This window comes from Passer domesticus, chromosome 1, assembly GCF_036417665.1.
Source record: "Passer domesticus isolate bPasDom1 chromosome 1, bPasDom1.hap1, whole genome shotgun sequence".
Classification (NCBI taxonomy): Eukaryota; Metazoa; Chordata; class Aves; order Passeriformes; family Passeridae; genus Passer; species Passer domesticus.
Window position 1 is genome coordinate 113,955,383 of NC_087474.1, and position 20,284 is coordinate 113,975,666.

Below are 20,284 nucleotides of genomic sequence, written 5' to 3' on the forward strand. Positions count from 1 at the left end.
GTCTCTGTTTTCTTTAGCTGGCTGTTTTACTAGGACATCTGTAGGTGAACTTAGCCTCCTTTGCCTACTTGCTGCAAACTACTTGCTGGACTGACAGTTAATATTCTTTCACTCTGGTTATAAGAATTTGGATTTGCCAGTGTATCAGCAACCCAATGCCAATTTTTTCTTGAAGTAAATTGCAAGTATAAAATGCCTAATATTAAAAGGACTTACATGCTGAGAGGTTTGGAATCAGTTTTATACTGGGCAAATATCAAAACTTGTTTGTTCTTCAGGTTATCCTTCTATAAAATAGAAAGATTTATAAGTTTTAGCCTTGGTAAAGTGCTCTACGAAGTTTGTTAGTTCATGCAAAGAGTTTGGGCTCAAATATTCTTAATTTTTTACCCAGATTTATAAATGGGCATATGCTTTTCATAGTTTTATAGACAGTAGTGCTGTAAGGAGGCTGTGGTTTTGGGTTTGGTTTTTTCTGCCCTTAGTGAAGCTTAGCTGTGTCTGACAGAGATTCAGTTGAAAATCTCAGGTGATGGAGATTCCACAACCTGTTTTAGGTAAGTTATTCCAGTGCTTATTCCCTATGCTTGCTGGCTGCTAGTTCCATAAGCTCTTGGTCTTAGCTTTCTCATGTGAATCATGAGATAACTGCATTTATTTGCCTACCCCATGAGACTATTTTGAGGAGCAATGAGATAACTCTTTCTACAGTTAAAATATTTTTTGAGTGTGTGTGAGTGAAAAATATTGTGGAGGAGATCACTCATGGGTTCAGTGGATTATAAGATTCTACAGAAATGCCCAGTTAAATGATTGTTAAAACTCCTGAAAGATACATGGTAATTTCTTAGGAGTGTAAAAAAATTGTTTGCAATTTATGCAGAGATGAGTTTTGATAAATGTGTATGTAATAAAAATTATATAGATATATGTATGTAAATTTTAATCATTAATTAAACAACTTCTATTCTCAGATTCTTCAGTGTTCAGTCCAGCAAAATCATCTTCTGCTGCTGTTAACTTAAGTGGAACACAGGACCCATCCCGGAACAAGAACGTTGTGAAACCTCTGGCTCTGTCAGTACAGCTCGTAGGAAAGGCATTTGCTGCAGGTATGGCTTTGCTTTCCGAAACTCCTGGGAGCCAAGGGAATCATCAGCTTAACAGCCAAGAAAAGAGAGTGTTATTTTTTTTTTGGTGGAAAAGGGAAAGGAAAACATTCACTAGCATTCTCCAGAACTGTCATATTCTTGCAGTCTTTGGCACAGAAATTTTTGCAGTTAATACTGTCCCCGAGCTTCAGCCATGCCTTTCAGATTTAACATCCTGGTAGGAGAGCAGTGATACCTCTCTCTGCACTTCCCAACTGTAAGAGAGCATAAATGTCACCTCTTGATATCACACTGATTCCTGCCTCAGTAATTGAGAGTTGTGTGCAGTTCTGCATTTCTAACAATTATAGTTCCTCAATATACATTTGTGGAATTTAGTCTCATTTTAAGGCGTTATAATATATCTGCTGTTTTAATTGCTTCTTTCTGTTTTGTGTGTTTAATAAATTGTAACCCTCAACTGTGACATCTAAGTCCTACACTGACAGTCTGGGATAATCTGATTGTGTTTTACTTTAGCTTTAGGTTAGTCTTCAAGCAATAAAAAAAAGAAATCATCACACTTATTGCAGGACAGAATGTTTGAATAAGAAAATGTATCCATTTATTTGGTTTATACATGCACGTGAGCATTACACTTTATACATAATGTATTACATCTGCTATTTAATACTATATATACTGCTATGGTACATAATACAATTATGTTATATCTAATAAATCATTAACAGTTCTTTGTGCAAAATACTTTTCCCCCTCCATACTTGTGTGATTTTTATTTTGCATTGAAATTTCTTCCCAGCTTTTCAATCGCTTCTGTAACTGACCTATGTCCACCATAACTGCTCGTACAAAATTGTTGACTCAGAGTAGAAATGGGGAGCTTACAATGGGCAAGTGAGGTTATTCAGATTTTGTAATTGAAAATTGTGCCAGAATTTGTTTGGATGTCTGCAGCTGGGGAGTTGCATTGTTTTAAGCTACATACCCACATCTGTAACACGTCCAGTTGCAGCTGCCATCAGCAAGCTGCTGCACCATCTCCTGGTATTGCTTCTGGAATATGTTCTTGGGAGCTAAATCCCTGTGAAGCTGGCCAGTATCAGCAAGGAACTGGAGTTTTCACTGGTCTCCATGTTGGCAGTTTATGCCATTTTTTTTTTCTTCTGCAAAAAAATGTTCTGAAAAAGAATGAGAATGAGCTCAGATGAGTGATGGTAACTTCTGGTGATCATCAGTTGTTGTAGTTTAATTTTGTGGCCTGGATATTGTGGGACCTGCTGGAGTGTCAGGTTTGCTGGGACTGGAGGATCACCTTAAGCAGAAATAGCAAAATCAAACATGGTTTGCCTCAGTAATGCTCAGGCCATGTACACTTTGCAGCCAACTTCCCTGTCTTCCCCTGCCCAGTGTCCTTTGCTAAGGCTTTAGATGAGAGCCCTGTAGTGAATTACTGTGCATAGCATGTGGGTGACTGGGGGAAAATTATGTAGATACACCCAAGTAGCTTAGAAATCCTTACAAACTGAATTAAAGATGTATATTTAAAAATAATTTCACGGTGTAAGAAAATATCTCACAAACTTGGAAATAATTTTGTGTGTGTGTAATTTTTTATTGTATTTTCGTGGGGCTTTCTTTGCATTTTTTCTTCCACCTATCCCTCCTCACCTTGAAATCTGGACACCCCTTTTCAAGGCTTGGATTTTGCAATCTTACTGTTTCTCTGCCGAGTACATTTCATGCTTTGCCTGGAGTATGTTTTTTTTTCAGTCACACATCTTTCTCTGGTCTTTTGCATCAGTGTGTGGCTGTATTATTTTATTTGTTTGTTTTCGAGATTGTCTCAAGCCACACACTCTGTATTTTATTATATTCAGCTCCTCTTTCACTGCGTGCCACGGATGTTGCTAATGGAAACGCTAATGGAGGAAGAAATAATGCATTGAGTACTACAGTCTCTCGGCCAATGCCTCACTCAACATCCCCAAGTCCTGGCTGTGCAGCTGGAGATCAAGGTAAATAAAACCTCTCTGTTTTTTATTCTAAGCTGCATTGGATGGTGAGTTTGAAATTTGTGATTTTGCTCTTCTTCCGATTGTAGCTGTTCCTACAGTTCAGTTTTCACAGATCCGTTTGCTTTTTGGCATGACCATTAATGATAATGCTGGACATTTTAACACGGGTAACAATGTTTTTCACATCATAATCTGGTTTTATGTAAATCTATGTATGAGCCTCTGGTGCTCTGCGATGTGATACCCACTCAACACCGGTGTGAAATGGAGTGTAGGCTGGAGTTTGGTCATCTGGGAGGACAGGGTTTAGAATTAGTTTTTGCTTTCCTTCCAGCATCTATGTCCAGTTCTGGACCACCAAAGAAACGTCACCGAGGATGGTCTCCTGGGTCCCCAGTCCCGCCTCCTGGTTTAGCAGTACCTGTTCCTACAATCCGGCCTTCGACAAGAACAGGTACAACTTGAATGACACCGAGATTTCATTTGTTAAAACATGAACTCAGCCAGCCCAGCAGCCCTGTGCTGCACCTCTCGCATGTTCCACAGCAAACATAACTGATTTTGTCAAAGTATTCAAGCACACCACGGAATATTTAAGCACACCATGCCCTCAAAAAAGCATGTATGATTGCTTGGTCCTGGTTGTTGTAATCTAAGCTGCGACACAGGGGAAGTAAAATTGCTGGTGGGGAGAGAGGAGAAGAAGTGTTAAATAATATTATTAAAAATATAAAGCTAAAAGAAACCCATGGTTTACCCAACTGTAACTCAGTTGTTCTAAAATTGTGCAGGTGTGTGGATATATGAATATATTTCAAGGATTTTTCATTAGCCTTCACCTTGACTGTTGTGTCTCAGTCTGGTGTGGGATGCTACAGAACCTGTACACTCTGTTTCTGCATGGGAAAACCAGCTTTATATAATTTTGGCCTAATAAAGGACACTGATACTGATACACTAGGTGATCTTCAGTTAAAAGCAGAAAGTGAGGCCAAATGTTAGTTGTGCATGAAAAAGCTGTAGGAGTTTAATGTCATTACAAGACATAGAATTAATTACAAGTACTCATTGATATCCATGTAGATAACTTTTTATTCATAACTGTTAATAAAACTGTTCACTATTTGAGTACTTTTCAATTGTGAGATTTAGCATATTTTCTGAAGGGGAATAATGAGTTATTTATTCTTCTCGCTATAGAGTGAGAGAATAAGCATCCAAGGAATGAAAAAAGCCATTCATCAATATGCACAATGCGTTTTTAACTCTGCTCTTGAAGACTAGGTTTTAAGATATTTTGGAATTATTTTCAGATATATTCATAATAGGAGGAAGGATTACATGGTAGTCAGGCCTGCTTTTCTGAGCACCTCAAACTGCAGCTTTTGTCTGTTTCTATCTTCAGAAACCTGCTGAAGAGACATGATATATAAGGCAGTCTCCTCTGTTGAGTTTGTCTCTACTAATCTCCTACCTCTGTTGTGTACTCCATTTTCTATGAGTCTTTAGTAGTACTTTTTTCTGTTGGATAAACAGTTTCCCCTGGTAAAACATATGCATTCATTCATTCTGACTTTGATGTTTTTCTATTGATGGCATGGTTTGAAAAAGTTGTTGCAAACCACCAAATGAAGCCTAAGAAACTTGTGAAGCAGGCCTTACTCTGAAACCTGATTACAGGTTACAAAATTCTTGCACTTGGTTTCTTTCACTTATGAAAGCTGCTGTTGCTCTTTCATGAGTAAAGCCTGATTTTTATCCTTGTGGCAACTATCTAAGGGCAGCTTTGAGATTTTGGCCTGCTTTTATTTTTCTTATCTACATATATTCTAGGTGAGAATTTGAAGCAGTTTCTTCCCTTGTGTTGAGAGGCAGTATTGGGGGGTGGACTTTTGGCTTAGTACTTGGCTTTGTTTAAAGATGCATATTCAAAGCTGTGTTTTGCTCTCTCATTCTCACCAACAATACAGTGGTCAGAAAAAGTTTTATTTTAGGGTTGGGGCTACAGGAGGATATAGGCTCTTCATTTAAATTACTTAAAACTATAGCAGGAAATGCAGAGACCTTTTGAATTTTATTACAGTTAGTGATTTGCAGTAATTTTTTTCTTATTTGTTCATAAGGCCAAATCACAGTATGAGCCTTTTAGTAATGGAAGTCTCTCTTTTCTTTATTTTATAGAGCCTCTTTTGTCAGTCCCAGTTCCTCAATCCATGTTAACTGGAATTTTACAGCCTCAACCCATCCCAGCAGGGGAGACTGTAATAGTTCCTGAAAACCTGCTGAATAACTCAGGAGTCAGACCAGTGATTCTGATAGGTAAGTCTTACACTGGGGAATCAAATGCTGCATTTTGGGCTTATTTCTTTTTGTTGGTTCTGGCATTCAGTACAATACAAAGTTGTTTTGTCACAGATAGTTTCCTTTGGTTGCTCAATATGTAAAACTGAGAGTCAGGTGATTTCTGGAGAACCTGATTTGCAAACAGGTCACCACTAGGTCAAATTTATGCAGAACTGCTGGCCAAATCTAAGTTTTATACAAATAAAATTTTTGTAAAACCCAAGAAGAGAACTATTTCCAAGTAATGAAAATAGCTTTCCGGTATAAACAACTTATAAACCAAGCAAATATTTCCTGCAGCATTTATAGTTCACATCTTGAAGCCCCAGAATTCTACGTGAGAACCAGAAAATTGATTTGCACTGACTAAACAGAAGTAAATCATACTAACTTTTTGTCATTTATAGTTCATAGTTCTTGTAAGCAATTGAGATAACAGATCAGGCTTCAGGCTTTTAAAATCCTTTAGCTGTATAAAGGACTTTGTTAACCCTTAGAAAGATGTTGCTTTAAGAGTATGACTTTAAATGTGAGTATGCCTTTCAACCTGAGCTATTTGGGCATAATAGTTAAAAAAGATGGGTCAGCTAGAGCTGCCAAAATTATGATGAGTGATTTCTTTTTTCACTCTAAATTTCTTTTAGGTCCAATAGATGGTCATATAAAGTAGCTTCAGTGCCAACAGAACATGCCTGTCAATACAGTACGTGGAGTAATTTAGGAGAAGGAATGGAGAAGTTCTCCAAGTCCTCACTTGCACAGATAATTTTAATACATGCAGCTCCTGGAGAATTAACAGGGCCATCCACACCAGTAAATCTGTCAAGGATAGGGTTACGCTTCTGGTTTGTTTTGCTTAGCATTGTTTTCTGGAAGCCGATTATAAAGCTCTAGCGTGGTGTTCTAATGGTTTTCAGAGAAACACTTCCTTATTAAAGATGAGGGTGCCTACAGCCATCAGCTTAAGTGCAAATTGAATGCAGCCCTTAGGCTCTTGGAGAGCTGCCATTAAGTCCTGAGTTAGGCTAAACGTTAGTGGCCCTGAGAAACAGCGTCCTATTAATAGCACAGAACCAGATGTACCCAAAAGGATGGATTTGGCAAAATGTCTGTGGAAATGCTTCTTTTGAAACAAAAAACATTCTGAAGGAAAAGGAGTTAGCCTGTGCTCATGTGCTTTACCTTACAGAACAGCATGTTTAGTTGTCAGTGTTTATTTTACCTGTTTATGAAAACAGAATGGGAAGGTGGCAAAAAAAGTGAAATCAATCACAGCAATACCACAGTGGCTGAATCAATGCTAATGTGACTTATGCTGTTTTTATAATGTTAAGATCAATGTACCTTTTCTTTCATTGATTTTTCTTCTTTGTACACTATATTATGGAGAATCTGTATTTAAAGGTCAGAGTAAGACCCAAACAGATAATATTCTCATCTGTATTTGGATAACAATAATTATTACCCTGCTAGATATCATGCAGTTAATGTTTGTTCTTGCAAATATATGTGATCACTTGTTGTAAAACACAGCAGAGGATCCCTGGCCTATAATTATTTTTTTAAAGCTATTATAATGCCAAGAACAGTCATTGATGCAATGTATTTTGCCAGACAGCTTTAAGAAGATGTTCGGAAATGTATTATTGTGCAAGATTTCATGTAATGAAATCATGCAAATTTTATTAATTTTTTGGGGGGTTTTGTTTCTTTTATCATAGGCTATGGCACTTTACCTTATTTCTATGGAAATGTTGGTGATATTGTTGTAAGTCCCTTGCTGGTGAACTGCTACAAGATTCCACAGCTGGAAAACAAGGATTTGGATCTCTTGGGTTTGTCCAGCAGTCAGCTGTTAAGTGTGGAGAATATGATACTTTTAACTATTCAGTATCTTGTCCAACTAGGTAAGCAATTTGTCATAAGTACTTGATTTTAATTTGAGACTGTCCTTTTTTTCTTCATACCTTCTTTATGTCCCTTTAGGGCCAGTTTTCTGGCTGCTTTTGTGGCTGGAAGAGGCAAGTGGCTCCATCTAGTGTGTGTGACTTTGTCACTTTGTTCCTGAACGAGAAGAAGTGAATTTAAAGGCTGATACTGTTTCTACTCTCCATATGGGGATTGACCAGGTCACCTTTGTGAAATGGATTTGCAATGCAGATAACTCATTTTCTTAGGGCATCAAACCATCAGTTATCACAGCCCTTTCTAAGGACACTTGGTCTGTTTTATTCAGTTTTGTGACAAATGCTGGCAGATGTGTGATGGTTGTCATTGTTTTGGTGACAGCACTGTTTACATGAAAACCACATTTGTTATTCAGACTCAGGCAAGTGATTCAGTGAATATCTCATTCTTGTAAATGTTTTTGAAATGGACTTTTTGCAAGTTTGAGAGCAAACCAGCAAGCCACCTTTTTTTATCTCATTGCAGGTCCAGTCATTTTTCCCTACCTTAGAATAAAAAGGGAAATGGTAGCAACGAGGTTTTAGAAGTCAAAAAATGCAGGATAGGGTTGGGAAACTTCTATGATAGTCTTACCCTAACTTTTCTATTTGAAAAGATGCCAATTATCATAGGGGAGTGTGAAGTTACTTTTGTGAAGAGCGCAGTGCATCTGTAATATGTAATGGTATGAAATATGAAGATGTTCCAAAAGCAGCACAACTGCTGATAACCTTACAATGTGGAGACCAAACATGCAGATTTCACCCATGAGTGCTTGTACTTCTCTGCAGTTCTGTAAGAGACAGGAAGGAAACCATTTTCCATGTTGTAATTCTCTCTAAGTGACCTGTTAGCTTTGTTTATCATTCTCTGCCTCACTAGTCCATTGGATGCCATGTTAGAACTGACAAAGGGTTTCTTAATTTTTTACAGCATGTTTTTCTGTTACCTTCTTTCAGTGGGCCTAAATTTCTTATTTGAGGTTTTTTATTGGAAAGTTTGTAGAGTGTGTGTGTTAAAAACAGCTGCTTCACGCAGGTCTGGGTTGATAGAGGCAGCTTGCAAATTTGTAGCCAGCTGATAAGAGCCTTTCCAGTTAAAAATAAACTATTTGTTGAAACTTGTGAGTCAGTGAATCATGCTCCATGAGCAAGTCTAACTTTAGATGGATGCATCAAGTCTATACTTGCTGCAAACTAGAGGAGGCTTCATGCAAAGCTTCTGTAGCAGAGCTGTGTTCATTGAGCACTGTGACTTCAGCATAAAGCAGTTCTCTTTTTGGCAGGTGTTTAGTTTGGCTTTTGTTCTTAGCTGGGCAAAGCTGAATAGTTCGCTGTTTGACCTTATGTGGAGACGTGTGCCAGTACTGTAAGATGAAAGAGCCTAATGAGGAGAAAAGTAAAAACATTCTGTAGAGGAGGGGATAAAAACATGTTGCTGGTTTGAATATTGCTGTAAACTTAAAACTGTTGGAATTGTGACAGCTGCACTGAAATGTAGCCTTTGTCCCATGTTGTTAAATCAAAGCAGATTAGAGATGATTGGTGGGCGGCCAGATTCAAAAGTTTTTGACAGGAAGAGACAAATGCACATATAAATTAACAATTTATTCATGTAAACCTCTTTTTTTTATTGAGAAATTAGGACTAAAATGTTTTTCTTTTCTCCAGAGTATATTTCGAAAGAGTAAGATAAAGGCAAAGATAAAAAAGCAGGCAAAAGCACGAAAGAGAGTCTTGCCTAATTTTTTTCAGATCTCACTACTTGTATAAAATATATTTACAGATGACTGTGATCACGGATGATAAGACTATTATCTATGGAAGTACTCCTTCTTTGGAAAAAAAAAGGATATAGCTGAGAATTCCTGTTGGTGTTCTTGTGAATTTATGACAACATTAATTGTAGGATGATGCTGTTGTGTTTTCCGAAATCAGCTGAGCAGCTCGTGATGATATTACAAATCAAAGTAAAAATAAAAAACCAAAATGCATTTCTGATGCTTTAAGCCTTCTTTGAAGACTATACATAGTTAAACCTGTGATTGTGAGTGGTAGCAGGGCTGTAAATAAAGTCTACTGGCTGTGGTAAAGGAATAAGTAAAAAAAGATAAAGAAGTGTGTTTGATTTTAGTGGGTTTTTTTTTTTGGTCTACCTCTGGGACTTATTTGGATTTCACATTTGTTATCTTTGGCAGCATTCATGGTGAAGTATTCTCAAGCTTTGTTTTTATACATCAGAATGCCTGTATTTGCAGTATGGGTTACATTCCATCATCTGTAATCATCAGCTTTTTACTATTGTGCTGCCATTTCTACAAACACAATCTCAGCCTATGCAGTGCTAAGGTGGTCTGTGTTCTGGTTGAAAAAGATTTCTGAACCCTTTGTTTTACCTCCTTTTTAGGATTCTGAAATAATTCTCCTTTCTCTCTTGTTGTGGTGCATTTCAGTCATTTTGACTCTAGATTTTGTACGCTGTGACACTCAGAGGTGTTTTGTAGTTTTAATGTCCAAATGCACATCCAGACTCAAGGCTCTTGCAGGGCTTTGCTTTGAGTGGAAGGGATAGTCAGAAACTAAAAGCAAGAGCTTATTCCAGCAACTCTCCTGTCTTAGGTGGTTGGAGAAATAGTCTCTGTGGGATGTACCCTGAAGTTTGTCTACCCAGAAATGAGTGTCATCCAGAAATGGATGACATTTGAATATGTTGACTTAAACTGTATAGAATAATAGAATAGAATCACAGCAGCATTTAGGTTGAAAAAATCATTTCGGTTGAAAAAAAGCCTTTAAGATCAGTGAGACCAATCATTAACCCAGCACTGCCAGGTTCACCACTAAATCCTGTCCTCAACTGCCACATCCATGTGTCTTTTAAATGCCTTCAGGGATGCTGAATACACCACTTCCCTGGGCAGCCTATACCACCCTTTCAGTGAAGAAATGTATCCTAATGTCCAATCTAAACTTCCCCTGGCACAACTTGAGGCTGTTTCCATCTGTCCTGTCACTTGTTACCTGAGAGAAGAGACCAATCCCCACCTGGCTACAGTCTCCTATCAGGTGATGGTAGAGAGCAATGAGGTCCTCCTGGCCCTCTTTTTCTCCAGGCTAAACAACCCCAGTTCCCATTTCCCACAGAACTTGTGCTCATCTGCTCTGCTGCCCTTCTCTGGACACCTCAACATCCTTCCTGTAGTGAGGGGCCCTGAACTGTACACAGGACTCGAGGTGTGGCTTCACCAGTGCTGAGTACAGGGGGATGATCCTGCCCCGGTCCTGCTGGCCACATTATTTCTGGTGCAAGCCAAGCATTGGCCTTCCTGGCCACCTGGGCATATATGTGCTGGCTCATGTTCAGCCAGCCATCAACCAACACCCCCAGGTGTTTCTCCACTGGGCAGCTTTCCAGCCACTCTTCCCAAGCCTGTTGCACTGCTGGGGGTTGTTGTGACCCAAGGACAGGACATGGCACTTTGTTTTGTTGAACCTTAAACCACTGTCCTCAGTCCATTGATCCAGCCTGTCCAGATCCCTCTGCAGAGCCTTTCTGCCCTCTGTCACCTGCAAGCTGCCTGAGGGTGCTCTCATACAGAATGACTGAATATTGTGAGTTGGAAGGGACCCATAAGGATCATCAAGTCCAACTCTTAAGGGTATGGCCCATACAGAGTTTGAACCTACTACCTTGGCATTATTAGCACTGTGTCTGACCAACTGAGCCAATCGCACTCAATGCCCTTGTCCATATCATCAATATAGATATTAAACAGACTGGCCCAAACACTGAGCCCTGGGGAGCACCACTTGTGACTGAATGTAACTCAGATATTAATATTTTATTATATTGTTTATTTTGCTGTTTTGTTTTTGAAATCAAGATGATCATTTACGTGCTCATTTCTGCAGAGGAGCTTCTATATGTTTCCTTTTAGCATCGATATTTTTTTAAAGAAACTATTCACAATCAAAATCAATATCTATCATTTTGTCTTACATCTCATCATTAGTTCCATTATTTTTCTGGACAGTTGTGCAGAAAGACTGTCATACTTTCTTATAGGTAATCTGAGTGAAATTCTGTGTATTCTCATACTTAGAATTCGCTGTTCCATTTGTACCATTATTTTAGTCTTCTTGGATTCATGATGATGATCCTTGTGTTTAGAGCCTGTCTCTTAAGTAGCCTCCCTCAATCAGCAAAAGCTTGCTTTAATTTCTGTTAGTGGGTAGCATCATTTTCATCTGTTACTTTATTTCTGCAGAGGAACATTCTTTACTGATATATGTCTAGTTGTTTGTTTGGTTTTTTTTTTAATTTTGAGGTCTTCAAGGACCTAAAATGTGTGATGCTTTCTTAGAAGGAAAAAAAATCCATTTCCAAAAGAGAACCTTAAAAGAGAGAATTATGCCCATGCTGTGTTAAATTGGAATCTTCAGAATCTTTCAATTTGCATCAAAAATGAAAACAGCATTGCACTTACAAGTTTATAGTTGTCTTACCATCCTATGGTAATTGCATGGTGGCACTTTCCATATGTTACTTCTCAAAAAGGCAAAAATGACAACAGGTGGCAGTTTTTACAGATTCTGTGCTGTGGGTTATTTACGCACACCCTGTTTCTCACACAGCCTTTCTGTTTCCTGGCCTGAAAGAAAACATAAAACCAAACCCAGTACTTCACATCTCTCTGATATTTAAGCCCCCCTCTGTTTAGTCATAGAAAAGAAGCTCCTGAAGTGTGAAGCTGCCTCCTTTGGCATTGATATGAAATCTTGGCAATATAAGCCATGGTTACTTTTTACTCTGTGTTCATGAATGTTTTTAACTGTTCCTGAATATTTTTGACAATGAGAAAAAAACCAGAATATTAATTGAAGTTCAGTTAGAGGACTGATGCCAAGATAGGATGGCTTATATTTCTGTTTTCCAGTTCAAGTTGACAGCGCAGTTGACAGAGTCTGGGGAATGTAGATTTAAAGTTGCATATTCTTCTTTAGTTTAGGTACTCCCATTTTTGCTAAATTAACTTAATTAAGCTAAGGAAGAGGTTAAACATGTTTATTTGCATCCATGCTTAGCTGATTAGTATGCAAGATGAGAAAAAGCAAAGCAAAGAGCACTTAACAGGCTTCGTCAGGCTGCATGGCTGTGATTAGGCTACGAGGATAAGCATTTTTGTTTTCTGCTGCAAAAACATATGGCTGCATGCTTAATCCTTCTCTTCCAGGCAAAAGGCACATATTTTCCCACTCCCTTGTTTGTCCCACCTGTTGCTGAAGCTAGGAGTGAGGTGGAATACCTCATTGTTTGGAAGACAGAAAAAAAAAGGTGGTGGTGGAAGAGAAATGCTTCTAAAATAAAAAAAATAAAATTAAAAAAAAACAAACCCAAAAAAACCCCAAGAATAAGCCGTGTGGGTAGATATCCACTGAGTAGCAAGTGGTTTTTTTTAAATATAAAAAATATGATGAAAGAGCTTGTCAGATCAAGACAGACGTAATTATTCCTGATTCAATTACATTTTTATATGAGACACTGTTCTTCTATTTGTTTGTTTCCATTGTAGGACCTGACCAGATACCCCTGAGGGAAGAATTTGAGCAGATCATGTTGAAAGCTATGCAGGAGTTCACTCTGAGAGAGAGATCCTTGCAAATGAGTGCACAGTGTATCTCTGTGTCACCAGGTCAACTCCCTTGGCTTGCCAGGTTAATTGCCAGTGTGTCTCGGGATCTCGTGCACGTGGTTGTCACCCAGAATTCCCTGGCAGAGGGCATCTCGGAGACCTTGAGGTCTCTCAATGAAATGAAACATCAGCAAAAGCTACCAGATTATGTAGTTGCCATTTGTGCATCAAAGATTAGAGGAAATGAATTCTGTGTAGTGGTTCTAGGTGAGTATATTTGCAGACTGCTTCAAATGGCAATGCCAAATTAATTTTCTTGAGTTATTGATCTGGTTTTAAATCCCTTTTGTTCTCTCTATTCTCCTTTGTATTGTTGCACTGCAATGTCACTTGTCACAGTTTACTGTATCTTTAGCAAGACTTGGAGTACTGAAGTCCATGAGGATATAGAAAAATATCTTTATGCTATTACTACTTCTTGAGAGGCCTGAGACTTTACTGTTTGTGTGAATGCCTGAGAAAATATCTTGAAATGACCCAGTGGTAAAATAGATGATTTGTCTTTGTTTCATGGAACAACTGTGATATTTTACATGGCAGGGTCTTCTGCAGTCTGCTTAAAACAGAATGTGCTTTTCATCCTTTTTGTCCTTATTTCTGTCCTTTTTATTCTGCACTGATGACTGGCTGTGCTGTCTGTGTGTGAATGAGTGTGTCTGGATGGAAATGAACTTTGACTAGTCATCTTTGCTTTGTAGGCAGAACAATCAGTAATGCCATTTAAAACTTTTTTTTACTTTTTTTTCTTCCCACACTAGGGAGAGTGACTTTTTTCATATTTATCCAGAATCCTCCATTTTGTCTAAGGTGCAAATACTTATTTTGTCATACAAGTTTGCAAAATGATGTGCAATCGCAAAGAACCTGCTAAAATTAGTTATATCAACTAATTCTCCAGTCATTAATGAAGTAGACTTGAGACTGCTCTCCCAGTCTGCTGGGTAAAGGCGGTGGAGATCCGTGGCTGAAGATCAGAGTGCCCCAGACTTCTAGGATGAGGAGGTTGTGTTGACAGTAAACTGTAATCAGGTTTGCTCTCACTCTTTTCCCCTCTCTTCTCCAGGTCAGTATCAATCTCGGGCGCTTGCAGAGAGCATGCTTACCACCAGTGAATTTTTAAAAGAGATCAGTTATGAGCTCATCACAGGGAAAGTTAGTTTCCTGGCATCACATTTCAAAAATACATCTTTAGGTAAGTGATTCTAAGAAACAGAAGTCCTAGCCAAAGCAGTCTTTTCTTTAGGGTTGGTGTGTCTGCTGTTCAGCAGTTAAAATACACATGGATACAGCTCTCCTCTCTCCATTGAGAGACATTCTGTTCTTCTCTCTTCCTTGTGTGTAAAAGACTCATTCACCTGTGTGGTGGCAGTTCATAACCCTCTGGCAAAACATTTTTAACACTGTCTCAGCTGTTGAATGTAATGGCAGGGTATGTTGTGCACCCATAAGTACCACAAGTGTTTTCTAGTTTATGCTTTTAGCAAGGTTTTAGAGGTTGTTTTATAGTGTGTATTTCTTAGTAATCATCAGATGTCACCAGTAGCTGTAAAGCCACAGACCTAAACTTATACAACTGTATCTCCTTTTTTTAAAAAAAACATAATCCAACTGGTAAATCAGTAGATAAAAAAGTATTCTCCCTCCCTCTCTTTCCTATGTCCCCCGTCCCTTGCCCGAGTGCAGATTTGACACCAGCTGTGTGAGAACATGGGTGTGTGTAATGTTCAATGATGTTCCTCTGAAATGGTTTCCAGATAATCTGGTGTTGCAATTCTGATCTAGGTGATGATCTGGACAAGCTGCTGGAGAAGATGCTACAGCAGCGAGGGGAAAGTGTCATTATTCCTTTTAATGGAGATGTTAGTGAGTGTGTGTCATCTCAGGAGGCAATTGCCATGGTTTCTACACAAGAACCAGGTAATTTTTTTACGTGCAAGTTATGAAATAAGTGAGTAGCTCGTTAAACATCAAAATGCATACACCTTAGGAGAATCTGAGGGCACATTGCAGTCAGTGTGCCAACCTTAAAATACTAATACTGCCAGCTAAATGTAGCAATACAGCAGTTGCTCAGACAGAAAATCTCTGTAATAAACTTCAGCAATTTTTTCCCCTGATGTTTTTATATTCTCTAAGGTAAAACATGTTATCTTCTGCTAGGTGTCAGGCAGAGTAGAGAAGATGTTTCTTTGTAACACTGGCAGAGTGGATTCATCTCATCTTTTTGCAAAGAGAAAAGGAATGTAACCTTGAGTTTAAGGCAAAGGGGAATTGTGTTCTCCTTCTGATCTCCTCAGGTGTCCTCCTGCCTGGTAATATGCATTAGAGACTTGTGCTCTGAGGCTTAAACTTTTAGGGAATGTGTTTTAAGATCTTGGACTGAAAGTGCTAGGCAAGTGTGATCTGTAATTTGTTGATCTGAGACATGTCTTATTCAGCATAATGTGATAAGATGCTTAAGTGCAAAAGGTAAGCTGGGATTTCCTGTCTAAAATTGCTAATTTTCAGAATTACTTAGCTATTCGGAGTTTTAAACATACTTTCCTTTTCATATCACAATACTGACAAAAGATACACTGAGCTGTTGTGAACACTGAGATTCTTTCAGGTCCAGTATCAAAGCAAATTCAACCTCCAGTAAAGCTTTTTTCTGTGAAAGAAAGGTATGCTCTTGGTTCATATTAGTTAAATTTACTTATTTGGTGTTAAATCTGAGTGAAAGCAAAGTGTCTTATTGTCTTCACGTGGATCAGGAGATCCAATTAGAAGGGCTGCCAGGCACTTTGTTCTGGCACCCTCACAAGTCTTGAGCTTTCACAGAGGATTAATTTGAAGGGAGAAAGATCTTTAGATTCTCTTGTTTTGTTTTTTTTTCTTACTGTGTAGGTTTTTTAAAAGCTTCATATTTTCTCAAACAATTGTTCTGCATTGGTTTTGTTCTTAACATATGGCTGTACAGTGGTTGAAGCCTGTATAAAAATAAATAAAGCTGCTTGAATAAAAATAAAAAAAAAAGTAAGTCTCCTAGGCAGTGAGAGGGACATTTCTTCCGTAGCAGATCTGCTGAAATGGACATTAAAGGCATATTTGAACAGGAGATAATCACGTGCACATACACACATGAAAACACATCCCTATGTAAAACCAACACAGTAGAAAAAGTGGCATAAACAAAAAACTGTAATACCATTATAGGATTTAATCTGGTAATCTGCAAATTGAAAAGTGGTTAATGAAGCATGCATTGTTAGACATAGAATTTACCTAACGGAAATACTGAAATGGAACATGCTTTTTATTTTGAGGAAACATGAGTGCTCTGGTCAGTCTCTCAGTTCTCTGCATGTGGTATTGACTTACATTAAATCCAAACAGATCTGAGTTTCAGGAGAACATTAGAGCTTTGTACCTCTCTCTTTCTGCTTTTTATTATATGTACACATGCACAAATTTATTTTTGTCTAAGTATGTGCATGCATATTATGTATGTGTTGGTTCATTTAACAGAATGCATTTCACTGTGTTGCCATTGAGGTTTCATTGGGTCACACTGTTAGAAATCCTTAAAAGTGCTTCAGGCATTTTAAAAAATGGGCAGTGCTGTACTTGAGGTCATCTGATATATTACCACATTTTTATCAAAGAAACAAAGTTGGCATTTGTGATCTGGACCAAACTTTCCAGAGAGTTGAGATTTATTCTGGTGAGTGATTTTTTTTCCCTGATGGTAGAGGGTAGGCTGTTTGGAGGGTCACGTTTTACTGGGGGGGTGGGAAAGTAAACATGTTTCTTGCTGTGTTTTGTTTTCTTTTTCAAACAAACACACTCTAGATTTGGATGTTGATACCTTCCAAATTTACCAGCCACAGCTCACAGTTGCCAGAAAGCTCTTGTCCCAGGTTTGTGCTATAGCGGACAGTGGCAATCAGAGCCTGGATCTGGGCCACTTCAGCAAGGTGGACTTCATCGTTATCGTGCCCCGTTCGGAGGTGCTGGTGCAGCAGACCCTCCAGCGGATTCGACAATCAGGTAAAAGGGAGGGAAGGCTCTCACCATGGCATATTTTATGAAAATCCTTTCAATAGCATTTTCTCCTGAGAAGCTGAGGAGCCTCAGGAAAGAAATGTAAACAATAACTGTCTGCTGCTGTGGAATGCAACAAGTGCATCTTCCATTGGTCCATGTGGATTGTTTTCACTTGATGACCAGTCACAGCCACCTGTGCCGAGGCCATGAGCAGTCATGAGATTTTGTTATTCATTCCATTCCTTTTCTTTCTAGCCTTCTGATGGATCTTTTTCTCTCTATTCTTTTTTGTATAGTTTTAGTGTAGCATTTTAATTTAATATGATATCATAATATAATAAATAAGCCTTCTAAAACCTGAAGTCAAGATTCTCATCTATTCCCTCATCCTAAGACCCTCGAACACAACCACAGGAGGGCAAACAGACTGATAAACCCCAATATGTGAAGTTATTACATCGTTACAAGTATAAGGGGAAAAGTAAGTTGCTCCAGCATATCTTTCGTCCTCATAGTTTGTGTTTTATTGTACTTCTAAAAAAAAGAATTTACAAAATCATTATGACCCTGGAAAATACCTAATTGATCCATATGTCAGACTAGTTTACTTTTTTAATTCAAATGGCATTGAACGTCATATACATTGCACCATGCCTAATTTATGTATGTGGCAGCAATATATCTTTACAAAGACTAGTTGTATTGACACAAATATTGAAGCAGAGCATAAAAAGTATGATAGGATATGATATGATAGTAGGGAGAATCAATTTTATATAAATTAATGATATTTGCAAAGCAAAGGTCAGGGTGACTTTTTCTAACTCAAACAATATTAATTCATTAGCTTAATGTAGGCAGGTTTGGCCTAGGATTGATCATAGAGCGTACCCAACTGAATGCTGCTTTGGCCTGATGTTTTCCCCCCCATTTTTTGATAATAGGTGGAGTTTTTGAAAGGTCTTCAGGCACTTTTTAGAGGAAATCTAGAAGCCAAGTAGCACATTTTGGCCTCCATTGTGAGAGAAATCTCGTTTGGATAATTGTCTTCTTACTGGGGCCTATTGGTGCTTTGGTGGACAAGTGGGAACTTCCCATTGACCCTTCATTTCTCGATGCACTCAAAGGGAAAGATTTTTGTTGTATTTTCCTTTTTGACAGGTGTGCTTGTGGACTTGGGCCTAGAAGACAATGGGACAGCCTATCAGAGAGCTGAGAAGTACGTGGTTCGGCTGGACAATGAGATTCAAGCTAAATTTGAGGTTTTCATGAGGCGAGTGAAGCAGAACCCCTACACGCTCTTTGTGCTGGTTCATGACAATGCCCACGTGGATTTAACAAGGTAGCTGCTCCAGTCTGCTGAAGGAAAACCATCCTCTCCCAGCATCTTTCCATTAGGTTTATCAGAAGACTTGCCATCTTAGACATGTATTGCTTTGTCTAGGCATTTTTAAGGCATTTGGTGCCTTATAATCAGAATCTCTTTTGGTTGCCCATGGTATTTGTTATCTAATTCTGATTCAGCTGAAGGTAGGTAGGACTAGTTTCAGATTACTGGATGCCTAACAGGACTCTTTTTAGGGTTGTGTGCTATGGTGCTGAAATCTAGGGGGAAATGCTGGATTTTGCAAATTTCTTTGTTGTTCTTGTCTTTGTTTTCTGTTCCTCTTCTTTTTCTGTCCTCAAACCCAAATGTATCTGATGCTCACGAGCTGGTTGTGCTTTAATTCATGTTTCTATCCCTGATAATAGTTTTGTTTGTGGTATGAGAAGGCCTACGGACATTTTAAGTCTGCATCAAAAAAAAATGCCATAGCTTCTGTAAGAAAAGCATTTAAAGAAGCAGCTGTATTGAATTTGGCTTTAGGTCTAAACACAGCATGTACACACATGCAAAATCATTTATTCACACCAAATCCCAACTTCATATTGAAAGAAGAAAGAAATCAGTAAAGCTGATTATTCTGTTCTTGTTTCATGAGTAAACTAAGGAGAATATGGTTTAAACATGATGTATAAGGTTGTGGGATTCTTTTCAATATTAGCAATAGTGAAAGGTGTCCCTTCCCATGGCAGAGGGGTTGAAACTAGATGGTCTTTAAGGTCCCTTCCAACTCAAGCCATTTTATGGTTCTATAATAAGCAAAATACTCTCCTTGAAAGACAGCTGAAAATAGACAAAAGCAACATTATTTCTATCTGGTCTTCCCATTCACTTTTTTCTACTGTCCTTGCTCTACTTTGAATTTGGAATTTCTGAATATATAATGGAAGTAAAGGCAATTTCAGGAGCTCAGAACGTCAGTAGATTTTCAGGCTCTCCAGCCTTTTAGAAATTTTTTATTTCAGACTGGAAAAGCCACTGTATTTCATAAAATTGCTACTATATCCTGTCCCCACAGCTCATGCAACAGTGTTTCTTAATGAAGGGGTTTAATCAGCATTGGATTATTTTTGGTTTCCTCTGTGTGACACTTTTAAAATTGTCACACTAATCCACCTTCTCACTGTCAACAGATTTTGATCCTTTATTTAGGTGTTTGTTGTTTTCCCTTGTTTTCCTGAGTTTACCCACAGAGAACAGCCAAATGTTTTTTGAAGTCTTTTACCTTTCCAAAGAGATTTTTTTTGAGCTATGGTTCTCTGTGTCATGGTCATTTAGAGAATTTTTTCTGTAGGAAGAGAGTAATCCATTGAATTTCAGGATATCTGTAAGGCAATTCTTTGCATTCTTATTTCTGCAGTGCCATTTCAAGTTCCCTGTCCCATGGTGAGCCTAATCATGGTCTGGCTGATAGAGTTATTAATTGCAGGGAGGTGCTTGAAGCGTTCAACCTCCTTGTTCTTCAGGTCAGCTCTTTCCCTTATGCCCTGCAAACGCAGCAGTCCAGGATCAGCTCTAGCAATGAGGTACATTGGATACAATCTGACCCTGTGGTAAGTGTTTAACTGTTAATTTTAACTGTGCATTTTAACGTGGAATTGATGCCTAACAGAGTCTAGAAAATGTGTGTGTTAGGAGGGAGCTCTTTCTCTGCTGGAGTTTATTATCTCAGATTCCAGATGGATAGCCCTGAGATACTGATGGTAGAGGTAGTACCTGATATTTAGGACCAGGAATTAGAGAATTTTCTTTATCCAGTCAT

General features: G+C 38.4%; 1 protein-coding gene across 18 annotated transcripts in view; it reads left to right on the forward strand.

Moving 5' to 3' along the window:
• The window catches only part of GREB1L (GREB1 like retinoic acid receptor coactivator), a 133,172-nt gene that overhangs the window by 87,128 nt on the left and 25,760 nt on the right, over positions 1-20,284 (forward strand). For all 18 annotated transcript variants that reach the window (XM_064434868.1, XM_064434854.1, XM_064434950.1 and 15 more), the window contains 11 exons: positions 975-1,112; positions 2,993-3,130; positions 3,465-3,584; positions 5,312-5,449; positions 7,195-7,380; positions 12,993-13,319; positions 14,176-14,304; positions 14,895-15,029; positions 16,944-17,141; positions 18,300-18,480; positions 19,883-20,075. In XM_064434868.1, coding sequence (XP_064290938.1) covers positions 975-1,112; positions 2,993-3,130; positions 3,465-3,584; positions 5,312-5,449; positions 7,195-7,380; positions 12,993-13,319; positions 14,176-14,304; positions 14,895-15,029; positions 16,944-17,141; positions 18,300-18,480; positions 19,883-20,075 — 1,883 coding nt within the window. The remainder of the gene's footprint in view (positions 1-974; positions 1,113-2,992; positions 3,131-3,464; positions 3,585-5,311; positions 5,450-7,194; positions 7,381-12,992; positions 13,320-14,175; positions 14,305-14,894; positions 15,030-16,943; positions 17,142-18,299; positions 18,481-19,882; positions 20,076-20,284) is intronic.